This window comes from Chelonoidis abingdonii, chromosome 8 (assembly GCF_003597395.2).
Source record: "Chelonoidis abingdonii isolate Lonesome George chromosome 8, CheloAbing_2.0, whole genome shotgun sequence".
Lineage (NCBI taxonomy): Eukaryota > Metazoa > Chordata > Testudines > Testudinidae > Chelonoidis > Chelonoidis abingdonii.
In genome coordinates, this window is record NC_133776.1 from 57763761 (window position 1) to 57779730 (window position 15970).

The following is a 15970-nucleotide window of genomic DNA, read 5'->3' on the forward strand; positions in this document are numbered from 1 at the left end:
CTAAGGCCACTCACCAAGTCACTGGCAGAGTTGAGCTCAGAACTCAGGAAACCTCTCCAGCTCAGATCTCTCACCCTATTCCAATCTGTGTATCTGCCCACGTGAATACATGCAGCACTATTAACAACCAGGAATTTCCTGCGTGCCTAGTCTCTGGCATCAGAATGTTTCCCTTGCATGTGGCCAGAACAACATGGCTACTCCTTGCTGAGCTATTAGCAAAGTGTTTCACACTCAGACACAGCAGACTTGGGGGGGTTTAGATTTCAAGGTGCCCTGCAAGGGGTAAGGAAAGCATAAGCCATGTGCGGAACATGTGCAGCCTGACCTGTGGGAGGCAGGAACTGAGCTGGGTTCTTTTTTTTTTTACCACCACAGAGCAGGAGATTTTTAGAAAAATACATCATTATGCAAGACCCTTTGGTGCTGACCATAATGCTACTACTATAAACTTTCCAGGTAGGCACCATGGAGTAACCTGCAGTAATTTCCTGAAACATTCAGCCTCCCCTATCAGCTAGCCTCATGCAACAGCTGAGTTTGATGATGATGTGTATGTAATAGTGGTATGCTGGGGCATTTCATACAGTGATTCATGACTCTGGGGAACCTATAAAGGTAACAAAATCCATTTAGAACCACTTAAGTGCTGAAAGCCCCTTCTGCTTTGCTATGGAGGCATCAACACATTAAGGCCCTGAGCTTGCAAACACTTTCCCACGACACTTTGCACATGTGAAGAGTCCCACTAAATTCAGTGGGACCACTCATAGGCATAAAGGTACTTCATGTGCCAGAGGATGTGGCTTCACTGCAGAGTTAGCCCAGGCCATCTGCACCCATGTTACAGAGGTGAAGTGTAGGGGAATATGTGGGGTCAAATGCCCCTCCAGATTGGCCTGCTGGGGGGTGAGAGGAGGGAGATGGGCTCTGTCCTCCTGCTGCGCCTGCCCCTGACATGCTCAACCCCGTCTCAGGTGGGGAGTGGAGGTGGCGGAAGCAGCCGTTTCTCAAGCTGGCTGCTCTGAGTCGCTGCTCCATGCGTGGCTGCCTGAGAAAGCCTGGCTGGGGAGGTGGTGGGACACCCCCCACCACCTGGGCCCACCTGCTAGTGACAGGGGACTAGTGAGTGGAATCCCCTTCCCCGCTCCCCGGCATGTTTCTGGCTTTCTCAGCGGTGGTCCCTGGTAGCCGGGCCTGCTCCCCACCTGGGTCTGGCTGCCAGGGAGAGCGACCAAATGTGCTGGGGGACACAGGAGGAGAAGGATAGAGCTCCCCTTTCCCTCCCCCGCAGGTACAATGGGGTGGGGAGAGCATGGTGGCCCTGTGCTGGGTGCAGGGTGGGGGTCTCTAGGCAGAGGAGACACATGGGGCAGTCACATGTCTTCCCCTTTAGACTGCCCCTCCCCTCCAGTATAGGGAGGCACAAGTAGTCTATAGGGCAGGTGTGAGCAGCCACACTCTGGTTACTGGGTCCTCACCGGTGCTTGGCTCCCGTGGGTGTTGCTCGGACTGCTGGGGCACAGCCCATGGTTGTTACTATTGCAATAAACTGAGCGGCTCTATGATTGCTTCCCATGTCTGTCGTACTGGGCACACAGGGGGAATTCATAGACTATCAGAGTTGGAAGGCACCTGAGGAGGTCATCTAGTCCAATCCCCTGCTCAAAGCAGGACCAATCCCCAGCTAAATCACCCCAGCCAGGGCTTTCTCCAGCCGGGCCATAAAAAGCTGTAAGGATGGAGATTCCACCACCTCCCTAGGTAACCCACTCCAGTGCTTCACCACCCTCCTAGTGAAATAGTGTTTCCTAATATCCAACATAAACCTCCCTCACTACAACTTGAGATCATTACGGTTTGTTCTGTCATCTGCTACCACTGAGAACCGCCAAGCTATATCCTCTGTGGGAACCCCCCTTCAGGTAGTTGAAGCCGCCCCCACTCTTCTCTTCTGCAGATTAAACAAGCCCAGTTCCCTCAGCCTCTCCTCGTACGTCATGTGCCCCAGCCCAATGATCATTTTTGTTGCCCTCACTGGACTCTCTCCAATTTGTCCACATCCTTTCTACAGTGGGGGGTCCCAAAACTAGATGCAATACTCCAGGTGTGGCCTCAGCAATGCCTAACAGATGGGACTAATCACTTCCCTCAATCTGCTGGCAATACTCCTACTAATGCAGCTCAATATGCCATTAGCCTTCTTGGCAGCAAGGGCACACTGCTGGCTCATATCTAGCTTCTCATCCATTGTAATCCCCAGGTGCTTTTCTGCAGAACTGCTGCTTAGCCAGTCGGTCCCCAGCCTGTTTAAGCTCACTAAAGATTTCACTGTTAAGCCAAGCTGGTCGCCTGCCATATTTGCTATTCTTTCTTTATTTTGGGATGGTTTGTTCCTGCACCCTCAATAAGGCTTCTTTAAAATACAGCCAGCTCTCCTGGACTCCTTGCCCCCTCATATTAGCTCCCCCGGGTATCCTACCCATCAGTTCCCTAAGGGAGTCAAAGTCTGCTTTTTTGAAGTCCAGAGTCTGTATTTTGCTACTTTCCCTTCATCCTTTTGTCAGGATCCTGAACTCAACCATCTCATGGTCACTGCTACCTAGGTTGCTACCTTTTGTTTTAGCTTGTGAATATTTCCTGTGCTAAGAGGGAGGTTTATCCCTGTTTTTGTAACTTTAAGGTTTTGCCTAGAGGTGAGATCCTCTGTGTTTTTGAGTCTTTTGTTGTTCTGTAAAGTACTTACCATCCTGATTTTACAGAGGTAATTCTTTTACCTTTTCTTTAATTACAATTCTTCTTTTAAGAACCCGATTGTTCTTAAGATCCAAGGGTTTGGGTCTGTGTTCACCTGTACCAATTGGTGAGGATATTATTCTCAAGCCTTCCCCAGGAAAGGGGGGTGCAGGGATTGGGGGAATATTTTGGGGGGGATAGGACTCCAAGTGGTCCTTTCCCTGATTCTTTGTCTAAATCACTTGGTGGTGGCAGCGTACTGTTCAAGCAAGGTGGAATTTGTGCCTTGGGAAAGTTTTTAACCTAAGCTGGTAAAAATAAGCTTAGGGGGTTCAGAGTGGGGAAGGAACCCTGACAGGACTCTAACAAATAATTCAGCCAGGCTGGCCAGTCTGGGCTGAAAGCACCACATAATGGGTGACAGGTTTGTGCGGGTGGAAGGGAACAGAGTTAGGGGTTGCACAAACCAACCCTGTAGTGCAGACAGTGTTTGCAGAGTCTCCTATTAGTGCCTTGCACATGGTGCTGTACAGACACTGAGGAGCTGATGATTTATATGTTGTTTGTTGTTGTTATTATTATTGTAACACCCAGGGCCCCCAGTGCAAGGTGCTCTACATGCAAGGAACAAAAAGATGGACTCTGTCCCAAAAAGCTGACAAGTTAAGTATGTCTAAGGGTAAGTCTATGGTAGCACTTTTGTCAGTAAAACTTACGTAGCTCAGGGGTGTGAAAAAATACCCCCCGACTGACCTAAGTTTCATCAACAGAAGCACTGGTGTGGACAGCACTATGTTGGTGGGAGACACTCTCCTGCCCACAGAGCTACCGCCGCTTGTTGGGGGTGATTTAATTATGCCAGTGGTACAGCTGTGCCATTGTAAGGTCTCTAGTGTAGACATAGCCTAAGAAACAACACGTCGCTACAGCTAGACAAACAGATGGAGGAGCAGAAGGACACAATCCTGGTCTAGTGGAACATAGCCACACACTCATCTTTAAATTTGTTTTCATATTGCTGCAGGTCCCCTTGAATATTAGTGTAAGTGTCTTCCCCAGCTGTGCAGTACAGATCTGATCTCGTCTGCATGCAGTGTACTTTGCAGTGCTGAGTCTGACTCACAAGGCACAGTAAACCAATTATAAGGTTCTCTTGGCTTCTATATCCACTGAACTTTGTTATAAACATCCTCCCTCCTTTGATGACACTACCCTCCGCAGGCCAGGAGGATTCCTGCCTCACCCCAGGGACCAGGCTCCCATATGGATGGAGATATTTATAGTATTAGCACACAGAGATCAGGCAATGGGAATGAAGTATTTTTGCCTGCTGTGAATTTGGATTTGATCTGTTGGTGGTGGATGTTGGGAGAAGCCCCACGACTTCTTGATATTCACATAGAACACCATGAGTTAGCTGGGGTTCTGGCAGAGTTGGGATGGAGAACTGGACTCTTTATATGTGATGCTGGCAGACCAGGTGCCAGCTCATGCCAAGGCCCTCCTGTCTCAGTTGGACACTGACAAATACCGAGCTGGAATCAGTCTGGCTCACCTGAGTGTTGGTATGGTTAAAACAGGGGCTAGAATGAAAAGAATGTGTTTAGTATTTAGACTTCATGGACTGCTAGTGAATGACTGCATGCATTCATTTCACTTCTAGCATCTGTATCCTGTGTTATAAGGTAATATTTGAGTGTTTGCACTGTAAGTCTCTGTGACTGTGTAAATCACCAGACAGGAGAGAGCCACTAATGAGTGTAAAGTGCTGGTCTCCAACAGAAGGTGTTAGGTCCTGGCAGAGAACATCAGACAGACTAGAGTGGAGCATTAAAGAGGACAAAAGACTTTGTTCTTTACTCTCCCTCCAATCATGAAGATGAGTCTTGCAAGTGAATTCCTCCCACCAGCTGAGTTTGCAGCTCAAAGCAGAAGTGAGTAAGGGCACAGGCTACATGTAACTGTTGAGAGTGGGGGCCACAATTGAAAGTTTTGGGGGGAAGAGCATGTGACCACTCCACGTGTTGACTCAGGGTGCAAGAACCTTTCAGCCCCACCTCTCTGGGCCAGAGCATCCAATCCTGCTGGATCCTAGAGAGCTGGGGACTCAGGAGCAGGGAGCACATGTCTCTGGGCCAGCCCCAGACCTGGGTGGAGGGGACTCACAGCAACAAAGCTTCTCCTCGGAGCTCCGTACCCTCGGGGACATCTCAGCAGGGGGAGGGGTGTGGGCAATGCCCCGATTGAAGCTGAGCAGAGGGAACCTGCTCCCGGTGCCTTCCCCAGTGACCTCACCCCCTGCACCCAGCCCAGGGCTGCCATGCTCTACCCACCAGGGTTACCTGCCACTTTGGCTGCTGCCGCCTCCCCAGCTGGGCTCTTGCAGGCAGCTGCACAGAGGCAGCAACCCAGAGCGGCCACCCTCACCCTGCAGGAAAAGCAGCTCTGTCCCGCTCTCTCTCTCCACTCCCTGTCTGGGTGCAGCTGCCAGGGAGAGGAGCCAAGTGAGCTGGAAATGTGCCCGGAGGGGGGCAGCATGAGAAGTACACAGCCTCCCTTCCCCCCAGCAGGCTGAGCATAACAAGCCCTGCAAAGGCAGCTCAGCGCTTGTAAAAATCTAGGGGGCGGGGGGGACATGCCCCTGCATGCCTGCCGCATCACCTTTGGGTAAGGGAATAAATCCCCCTAACAAGGAAGAACTGTATCTTTATGCTGCTTGGACTCTGGGAGACAAAAATTACTCGGCATAAGCAAAAGATCCAAAGTGGATCAGCCCTAAACGACATATAGAGCTTGGTTATTATAGAAGTGTCTGTTACTTTTTGAAACTTCAGACTGGAACTCCTTTGCATGTGTGCCTCCTTTAACCTTGTAAATAACTCTATTTCCTTTTCCTAGTTAATAAATCTGTATTTAGTTTATTACAGGACTGGCTACAAGTGTTGTCTTTGGTGTGAGATCTGAAGTGCAATTGACCAGGGTAAGTGACTGGTGCTTTGGGACTGGGAGTAACCTGAATATTAGAACATAAGAATGGCCATACTGGGTCAGAGCGAAGGTCCATCTAGTCCACTAGCCTGTCTTCTGACAGTGGCCAATGCCAGGTGCCCCAGAGGGAATGAACAAAACAGGTAATCATCAATTAATCCACACCCTGTGGCTCATTCCCAGCTTTGGGCAAACAGAGGCTAGGGACACTATCCTCACCCATCCTGGCTAATAGCCATTGATGAACCTATCCTCCATGAACTTATCTAGTTCTTTTTTGAACCCAGTTATGGTCTTGGCTGTCATAACATCTGCTGGCAAGGAGTTCCACAGGTTGACTGTGCACTGTGTGAAGAAATACTTCCTTTTATTTGTTTAAACCTGCTGCCTATTAATTTCATTGGGTGACCCCTAGTTCTTGTGCTATGAGAAGTAGTAAGCAACACTTCCTCATCTACTTTCTCTACACCAGTCATAATTTTATAGACCTCAATCATATTTCCCCTTAGCTGTCTCTTTTCCAAGCTGAAAAGTCCTAGTCTTAGTCTAGTTATAGTCTTGGCCTTCACATCATCCTCTGGCAAGGAGCTCCACAGGTTGATTGTGCATTGTGTGAAGAAATACTTCCTTTTATTTGTTTTAAACCTGTTGCCAATTAATTTCATTTGGTGACCCCTAGTTTTTGTGTTATGAGGAGTAAATAACACTTCCTTACTTATTTTCTCCCACCAGACATGATCTGATAGACCTCAATCATAGACCATTGTTGTCTCTTTTCCAAGCTGAAAAGTCCCAGTCTTATTAATCTCCCCTCATATGGAAGCTGTTCCATACCCCTAATCATTTTTGTTGCCCTTTTCTGAACCTTTTCCAATTCCAATATATCTTTTTTGAGACGGGGCGACCACATCTGCACATGGTATTCAAGGTGTGGGCATACCATGGATTTAATAAGACAGAAAATATCTTATTGCGTCTATATATCTATCTCTTTCCTAATGATTCCCAACATTCTGTTCGCTTTTTGACTGCCGCTGCACACTGAGTGGATGTTTTACTTTGCATTTATCAACATTGAATTTCATCTGCCATTTTGTTGCCCAGTCACCCAGTTTTGAGAGATCCTTTTGTAGCTCTTCACAGTTTGCCTGGGACTGAACTATCTTGAGCAGTTTTGCAAATTTGCATCCTCGCTGTTTACCCCTTTTTCCAGATCATTTATGAATATGTTGAATAGGACTGGTCCCAGAACACACCCCTGGGGGAATCACTATTTACTTCTCTCCATTCTGAAAACTGACCATTTATTCCTACCCTTTGTTTCCTACATTTTAACCAGTTACCAATCAATGCGAGCACCTTCCCTCTTATCCTTATTGCTCTGATCCTGGGTATAAGGGACCTTATACCACCTGGGTGGCTAGACAGATTGGAGTGCCCAAGAGAACTGTCTGTCACTCTATGTTAAGGCTGCTATAGTGCCTGAGGAGTTTATACATGATAATTGGTTGGTGAAATTTAAGCACAGAACTCAGCACCAATTTGGGGTTCGTGCCCTGGTTCTTGAGGCTGGCACTCGTGGTCTTAAGTTGCTGCAGGACAGCTTGACACTCCTGACTCCTTGAGATTCATGGAGAACACGGTGAGTTAGTAGGGCTATTGGCAGAGCTGGGGCAGGAGAATTGGGCCTGTGATAAATCATCATTCTAAAATTCTTGCTTAAAGATTTATGTGCAGTGCTAATGAAAACAAGGGGCTGATCACACTAGCTGGAGACAGGCATAATGCAGGCAAGCACTCTGCTAGCTGCTCCCACACACTACTCTGCCAATGATTCTCCACCCAGAGGTGGAATGCCTCTCCTGATGGAGGCATAGGTCTTCACATGGGTTGGCTAATACACCTCAGTGCTAAGGAGTGACAGGGAATATGTGCTTGACTTCTGTGCTAAACTAACACAAGGGATCAGACAGTTTCATCAGCCTCACCTATAAGGGACACAGCCCTCAGGCCAGTGATGACAACCCAGAGGTACTGAATGAGTCTAACTGCCCAATGTCTCCCCTCCTGCCAGGGGGCATTCTCCTAGATCGGGCCTGCTGGGTGCTTTGCTTCAGGCATCAGGAAACTTCACACCTGGGATATGAATAGGGAGACCATATGTCCTGTTTTGGCTGGGATGGTTTAACCTCTGTCCTGGACATCACAATTTTTTGAGGGAAACTAGGCATTTGTCCCATTTGCTCTTGCAACTGATGTCTTGTGGTGGCAGCGCTGCTGCCAGCAGCAGGGCAGAAGTAAGAGTGGCAATACAGCAGTGCAGAAGTAAGAGGGGGGCATGGTATTGACACCCTTACTTCTATGTTGCTGCTGGGAGTGGCACTGCCTTTTCAGAGCTGGGCAGCTGGAGAGCGGCAGCTGCTGACCAGGAACCCAGAGGTGCCAGAGCTATGAACTGCCAAGCCTAGAGGTGCTGGGGCTCAGCCCTGGCAAGCCCCAGCAAAAATTAAGGACTGCCCACATGGTGGGGCTCGGGTGAGTGGTGACAGCAGGAGGCTCATATTCTCTCAATGCAGAGAGGTGAGGATAGGGCAGGGTAGGAGGGAAATAGGAGCAGAGTGGGTCAGAGAGAAGGACAGAGAGGAGGGGATGAGATAAAATAGGAGGGAGAAGGATGGATAGGAGGATGGATAAGAGATAAAATAGGAGGCAGAAGGATCTATATCTACTCCCAGTGTCTTATTTTCAGTTTAGGGAATTATTGTCCACTCTAGGTACAAAACAAAGAACTATTAAGCAACACTGTAACTGAGCCCGGACAGGTGTGTGTGTGTGTGTGGAGGATTTCTTAACAAGCATGTCCTTGGAGGGAGACAGACTGACACACAGATGGATCTGGGCTCTGCTAGGAGAAGGTGAGCTGGTTCTGTTCTGGTCCTGTGATTGAAGAGGGAAGCCAATTGAGCTTGGAGTGAAGCACAAGGCTAGATGAAACTAAAGGTGCATGTAGGCTCGTTGCTATTCAGTGCTTTGCTCCTGCTGCTAAATCACACACTTTGTTGTGAGAAGACTATGGTAATACAAGTGCCCAAGTCCCACTTGGTCCTGCAGTGGGATAAGCCACTGGTCCTACTCACAAGGTGGTGCAGCTGCCTCCTGGTCTCAGAGTGGGAGAATCATGAGATCACACCCTAGACAGGTAAGGGTAAGAAGCCAAACACCTGAGGTGATGCCCTCAGAGACAGCAGAAAGGGGACAGAGGTGCAGCTAGTCCCAGAACCATGACAGTACTGCTGAATTATTATTGAGTATGTGTATTATCAGTCCAGCTGAGATCCATCCCCACTGTGCGTACACATGGGAAGAGAGTCTCTGCCCTACACATCTGTCAGTCTCAACAGACAAGACAGAAAGAAGGAGTCTCATTCCCATTGTACCAGTGGGGAGCTGAGGCCCAGAGAGATAATGCGATTTGCCAAAGGTCAAACAGGGAGTCCATGGCAGAGCTGGAAATTGAACTCAAGTCTGCTGACTCCTTGTCCAGAGCCTCAAGTACAAGCTTGTCCCTTCGGGAGGCCTGGGCTTTCCCTGAGCTGTTAGTGATTGCCTATCAATTCAATAATACTGAGTTCCTGTAGGAAAGACTCTGCCCCTTATAGATTTTAGGACTGGAAAGAACCTTGAGAGGTCATCGAGTCCAGTCCCCTGCCCTCATGGCAGGATCAAATACTGTCTAGACCATCCCTTGATAGACATGTTATCTCACCTACTCTTAAATATCTCCAGAGATGGAGATTCACAGCCTCCCTAGGCAATTTATTCCAATGTTTAACTACCCTGACAGTTAGGAACTTTTCCTAAGTCCAACCTGAACCTCCCTTGCTGCAGTTTAAGCCCATTGCTTCATGTTCTATCCTTGGAGGCTAAGGTGAACAAGTTTTCTCCCTCCTCCTGATGACACCCTTTTAGATACCTGAAAACTGCTATCACGTCCCCTCCAGTCTTCTCTTTTCCAAATTAAATAAACCCAGTTCTTTCAGCCTTCCTTCATAGGTCATGTTCTCAAGACCTTTAATCATTCTTGTTGCTCTTCTTCGGACCCTCTCCAATTTCTCCACATCTTTCTTGAAATGCGGTGCCCAGAACTGACACAATACTCCAGTTGAGGCCTAACCAGTGCGGAGTGGAGCGGAAGAATGACTTCTCATGTCTTGTTTACAACACATCTGTTAATGCATCCAGAATCACGTTTGCTTGTTTTGCAACAGCATCACACTGTTGACTCATATTTAGCTTGTGGTCCACTATAATCTCTAGATCCCTTCTGCCGTACCCTTCTTAGACAGTCTCTTCCATTTTGTATGTGTGAAATTGATTTTTCCTTCTAAGTGGAGCACTTTGCATTTTTTCTTTGTTAAACTTCATCCTGTTTACCTCAGACCATTTCTCCAATTTGTCCAGATCATTTTGAATTATGACCCAGTCCTCCAAAGCAGTTGCATTCTTCCCAGTTTGGTATTATCTGCTAACTTAATAAACTACTTTCTATGCCAATATCTAAGTCATTGTTGAATTATTGAACGAGCTGTGGTCCCAAACAGACCCCCCACTTGTTATAACTTTCCAGCAGGATTGGGAACCATTAATAACTACTCTCTGAGTATGGTTATTCAGCCAGTTATGCACCCACCTTATAGTAGCCCCATCTAAATTGTATTTGCCTAGTTTATCGATAAGAATATCATGCGAGACCGTATCAAATGCCTTGCAGGACAGCTGGACCATGAATGCTCCAGGGAGGCAGACAGATACAGAGGCTAGAATAGCGGGCTTGGATGCTTCTCTCCCATAGGCTCCTCTGAAGAGCCCAATCGGAGTGTGCTGGCCACGTCCCAGTGTAAGGTAATCTGCACGTAAGACTAGTAGCTCTGCAGCAGCAGCCAAGGAGCTGTGACCCAAAGAATGAATAGAAAAAAGGTCTCCAGCACCTCCCTTCCTGACACCTTCTGTCCCTTGGCAACATCCCCACCAGCTCCATCTCCATAGAGGGCCACCAGCAGAGCCTAGCACAATGGAGAAGGTCAGGGGTCTGTCTGAGTAGCTGTTCAGAGGGGACGTCTTGAGACCAGGCCAGCAGCTCTATGTCTAACACACCAGGTTTGTGGAGGAAAGTAATAGGAATTATTTGGCGTTACAATTATTTCTGCTCTTCTTGGTGGGAACCTTTGTCTAGTGAAGAATGTCACAGCACACTGAGAGCAGGGAGCACAGCACAGAGCATCTCCTCCTGGGGAGGGGCAGGATAGCTCTGCACAGGGCCAGCTGGACCTTCAGGAACCAGAGGGTGGCCAACAGCTATTGTCCCTCCCGCTTCGGCATGCCTGAGACATCAGTGGGCCATGCTTGGAAGCAGCAATCCCCAACCTTTGCACATCACTATGTGGTTCCCGGAAGTCCCCAAAACTCTCCCCTTTGTGATGTGGGGGGGAGGGAGAGAGAGAGAGAGAGGCCTTTGCTGCTGTGGAACATGACTAGATGCTTTCCAACAAAGCTGCTCTTCCTTTCCATTTCTTACCCCCACACTCCCCTCCTTGATTTGGGAACACCAGATAGATTCATAGACTCTAGGACTGGAAGGGACCTCGAGAGGTCATCGAGTCCAGTCCCCTGCCCTCATGGTAGGACCAAATACTGTCTAGACCATCCTTGATAGACATTTATCTCACCTACTCTTAAATATCTCCAGAGATGGAGATTCCACAACCTCCCTAGGCAATTTATTCCACTGTTTAACCTACCTGAACAGTTAGGAATTTTTCCTAATGTCCTAACTAAACATCCCTTGCTGCAGTTTAAGCCCATTGCTTCTTGTTCTATCATAAGAGCTTAAGGTAAACAAGTTTTCTCCCTCCTCCTGATGACACCAATTTAGATACCTGAAAACTGCCTGATCCACGTCCCTCTCCATCTTCTCTTCCCAACTAAAATAAAACCCAGTTCTTTCACCTCCTTCATCCAGGTCCATGTTCTCGAAGACCTTAAATCATTCTTGTGCTCTTCTCTGGATCCCGTCTCCAATTTCTCACCCTCTTCTGAAAATGCAGTGCCCAGAACTGGAACACATACGCCAGTGAGGCCTAACCAGCGCAGAGTAGAGCGGAAGAAAATGACTTCTCATTCCTTTTTACAACACATCTGTTAATGCATCGGGCCCAAATCACGTTTGCTTTTTTTTTTGCAACAGCATCAACACTGTTGACTCATATTTGCTTGTGGTCCTCACTATGACGCCATAGATCTTTTCTGCCAATACTCCTTGCTAGATCAGTCCCTTCCCAGTCTGTATGGGTGAAAACTGATTGTTCCTTCCGAAAGTGGAGCAACTTTGCATTTGTCTTATTGAACGTCATCTCGGTTTAACTTCAGACCATTTCTCTTCAAATTGTCCAGAATCATTGAATTTGACCCTGTCCTCCAAAAAAGCTGTTGAATCCCTCCCAGTTTGGTACGCGGTAAACTAATAAGCATACTTCTATGCCAACATCTAAGTCATTGCATGAAGATATTGAACAGAGCCGGTCCCCAAAACAGACCCCTGTGAACGGCCCAACTTGTTATACCTTTCCAGCAGGATTGGGAAGCCATTAATAACCACTCTCTGATACGTTATCCAAGCCAGTAATGCAACCCACATTAGAGTAGCCACATCATTGTATTTGCCTAAGTTTATCTAATAAGAATATTCATGGAGACCATATCAAATGCCTACAAAGTCTAGTTACCATATCCACACGTTCTACTTATCACAAAGGCTCGTTATCCTATCAAAAGAAAGCACAGATTGGTTGAAGATTTGTTCTTTACAATCCATGCTGGCCTATTCCCTGTCACCTTACCACTTCCAAGTGTTTGCAGATGATTTCTTTAATTACTTGCTCCATTATCTTCCGCTGGCACAGAGGTTAAACTAACTGGTCTGTAGTTTCCTGGGTTGTTTTTATTTTCCTTTTTATAGATGGGCACTATATTTGCCGCTTTTCCCAGGCTTCTGGAATCTCTCCCATCGTCTAAATGACTTCCAAAGATAATAGCTAGAGGCTCAGAAATACCTCCTCCTAATTAACTCCTTGAGTATCAGGATCATTTCATCAGGCCCTGGTGAACTGCAGGCATCTAACTTTCTAAATGATTTTAACTTGGTTCTTTTTTTTATTTATCTTCTAAACCTACCCCCTTCCCATAAGCATTCACTATGTTAGACATTCCTTCAGACTTCTCAGTGAAGACTGAAACAAAGAAGTCATTAAGCATCTCTGCCATTTCCAAGTTTCCTGTTACTGTTTCTCCCTCCTCATTGAGCAGTGGGCCTACCCTGTCCTTGGTCGTCTTCTTGCTCCTAATGCATTGATAAAAAGTCTTCTTGTTTCCCTTTATTCCCATAGCTAGTTTGAGCTCAGAGATCTGGTTCAGAGACTCTCACTTGTATGGAAAATGCAGGTTTGCTGTTGCAGATCCACATGTCTCTCTCCTTCCCTGAGCCTGTGCCTGGGGGAAAATGAAAGGTGTGTAGCCCCCAGAAACAGCCTGGCCTGGTTTAGTCCCAGCACACTGAATAAACCAGTGCCTGGCAACGGGAGGAGTGTGTGGCCAGTTGAGCACATGACAGTGCACTACTCACATATTAGTGACCTGGGACTTTGGGGCAACATGGGTCCCCTGTGGACCATGGGAACCAGAGCTATGGAATCTGTGATGAATTCACTACAGGACCCTTTTCTGTGTCTGTCCCCTGCTAAAATGCCCACTCCACTCAGCTTCAGCAAAGAGAGACAGAGGCATGGAGAGCAGGTCCCAGGAACACCATGGGAATGCCCCTCTCTCCTCCCTGGGTGGTCTTGGGGAGCATTCTGCTGAGTAGGGGGCCTGCCCCTGCAGTTAACAGTGGGGAGGAGACAGCTCTGACGGTGGGGTAATTGCATAAAGGGCCTTTTGAAAAGGAGAACTCACAGAGGGTGTTTCCCTGATCTAGCTCCAAAGTTTTCAAAGCCCAGGCCCTGCTGAGGAAATGCCAGGCTGTAGGAGTTAGGAGACCAATTGCCAGAGTGAATTAAGTGGCTCACAATCCCCAAAGGGCACTGAGAGCTCCTAAACAGCAAGCATGTAATCCCATTTTTTTAGGACCCAAGATGCTACTAGTTGGAGAGCAGCTTGAGGCAGAATTACTGGGTGAAGTTCTCTGGCCTGTGCTATGCAGGAGCTAGGACGAGCTGACCACAATGGTCCCTTCTGGCCTAAAGTTCTACCATTTTGTGAATGTCAGTGCTGAGGTCTTGGATAAAAGGTTACTCCTGCTGATTGTCTTATTCTGATTGCACTTCCAGAACAGCAGTAGCCACCAAAAACCCTAAAAATCACTCCCTGATCTATCCAAGAGTTGTTCCCATCTTCACCAGTAGCTATACTTGCTGCCTCTGCAGGGAGGTGTGACTGCCTCTATGACTCTCAGGGTTACAGAACACCTTTCTGCCAGGATAAGGGAGATGATACATTTCCTTGCAGAGCTAGAAAAACTAGTATCAGGAAATCAGGCAAGTGCACAGATTTTTGGCCCAAGTTTTTCCTCCCCTGTGCTAGCTGCAGCTACAGTTACTGTGCCAAGCCAGTCTGAGAGCCGGGTGCCTACATCCATGGACATAAACTTACTGATCATCACGCACTGAAAGAACTAGGGAGAAACCATCCAGCCGGAGGCTCCACAGGAGGTGTGGCCAATGAGTAGTTTAAATGTAAGAGCTGGGTGTGACCTTTGGCTATTTTGCATCAGTGTAGCTCCACTGGCTTCTGATTCACACCAGTTCACAATCTGCCCCAATGTTATGCGCACCCACGATGAATTCCACACCTCCCTTCTATTTGTTTCTCAGTGGCTGCCCATCAGCACTCATGAAATGCCATGTAAAGATCGGGCATCCACCCCAGAAACCAGCTGGCCAGCCGCAGATTGTTCCACACCCAAAGGGATTCAGATGGATTTAAGCCCAGCACTCACCCTCTCACTGATGGCATGGTGCTTGCTTGCCAGCTCATCCTTCTCTGCCCGGGTCTGTGCCAGCAGGTCCTCAAGGCATGAGACCTCCTTCTGCAGCAAACGGTTTTCTTCTTGCATATTGAATGAAGAGGTTGTTTCCCACAGAGCTGGAAGGAACAAGAAATGTGGATTAATAGGTGAGAAGGTCCCAACCAAGCAGGCCACGTGGAGAGCTAGCTGTGGCATCAGCCTTCAAGGCAGGAAGAATGACCTTGTGGTTAAGCTACTGAACTGGGAATCAGAAGATCTGGGGTCATTCTCCAGCTCTGCCACAGAATTCATGCCCACCCTTGGGTGAGTTATTTAATCTCCCTGTGCCTCAGTTTTTCTTCTGTAAAATTGGAATAATCCTTCCTTTGTCTATTTAGATTGTAAACTCTTTGAAGTAGGAACTAGATGTACAGCACCTACAGCAGTGGGGCTCTGATCTCACCTGGGGGTCCCTACATGCAACAGTATATACATATTACAGTGGTGATTGATACCTGCTCCCTTTTTACTGTTTGCTGTCACTCTCCTGTGTACAATGTTGCTGTCAATCAGGTACAAAGTTGATCCTGTGACTCTCCCAGCCCTGCAGCAAACCACCTAAAAACACTTCCCTCATTTTTTCCACACACTCAGAATAACTGGCTGGTTACTTTAACCTGGGATAGTGAGAGCTGAATTCAGTTAAATTATTTAACGTTTAAAGCATTTCTTTGCAGGATCCAAGGGGCAGGTTTGGATCATTTAAAAATTATTTTTTTATTATTATTCCAGCTACCTGAATGGACCCCTTAACAATCTCTCCTACCTCACCAGCCCCATTGCTCACTCAATCCATTCCCTACTGCAATGCTGACTTCCCTATATGCCTTCTCAGAGCTAAGACGGATACTTCTTGGGCACCCCCAGGGCCCCTCCCCTGGCCCAGAAGAGCTCATGCCCATCCTGTACCTTGGGATGACTCTTCTGTCAGGCTCTCAGTGATGATCTGCCGAATCCTGGCTGGAACTGGGATGGGCGTGGCTCGATCCCCCTCTCCCCGCACAGTCAATGTCTTATCCTCCTTGCTGGCTTCTGGGCTCAGGACTGTGTCCTCTAGTTTCTGAAACATAGGTGGATGTTACCCTTTGGCTGGTTCCTGGTCAGGCAATCATTCACGCTGAGTAGACA

At 47.7% G+C, this 15970-nt stretch overlaps 1 protein-coding gene across 1 annotated transcript in view; it reads right to left on the minus strand.

Annotated features, from left to right (window-relative positions):
- CROCC2 (ciliary rootlet coiled-coil, rootletin family member 2) overlaps window positions 1–15970 on the minus strand; it is a 139631-nt gene that overhangs the window by 107437 nt on the left and 16224 nt on the right. Inside the window, exons 2-3 of the mRNA XM_075068652.1 lie at window positions 15752–15902; window positions 14774–14919 (exon numbers count right to left, since the gene is read on the minus strand). Of these exons, the coding sequence (XP_074924753.1) occupies window positions 14774–14919; window positions 15752–15902 (297 nt within the window). The remainder of the gene's footprint in view (window positions 1–14773; window positions 14920–15751; window positions 15903–15970) is intronic.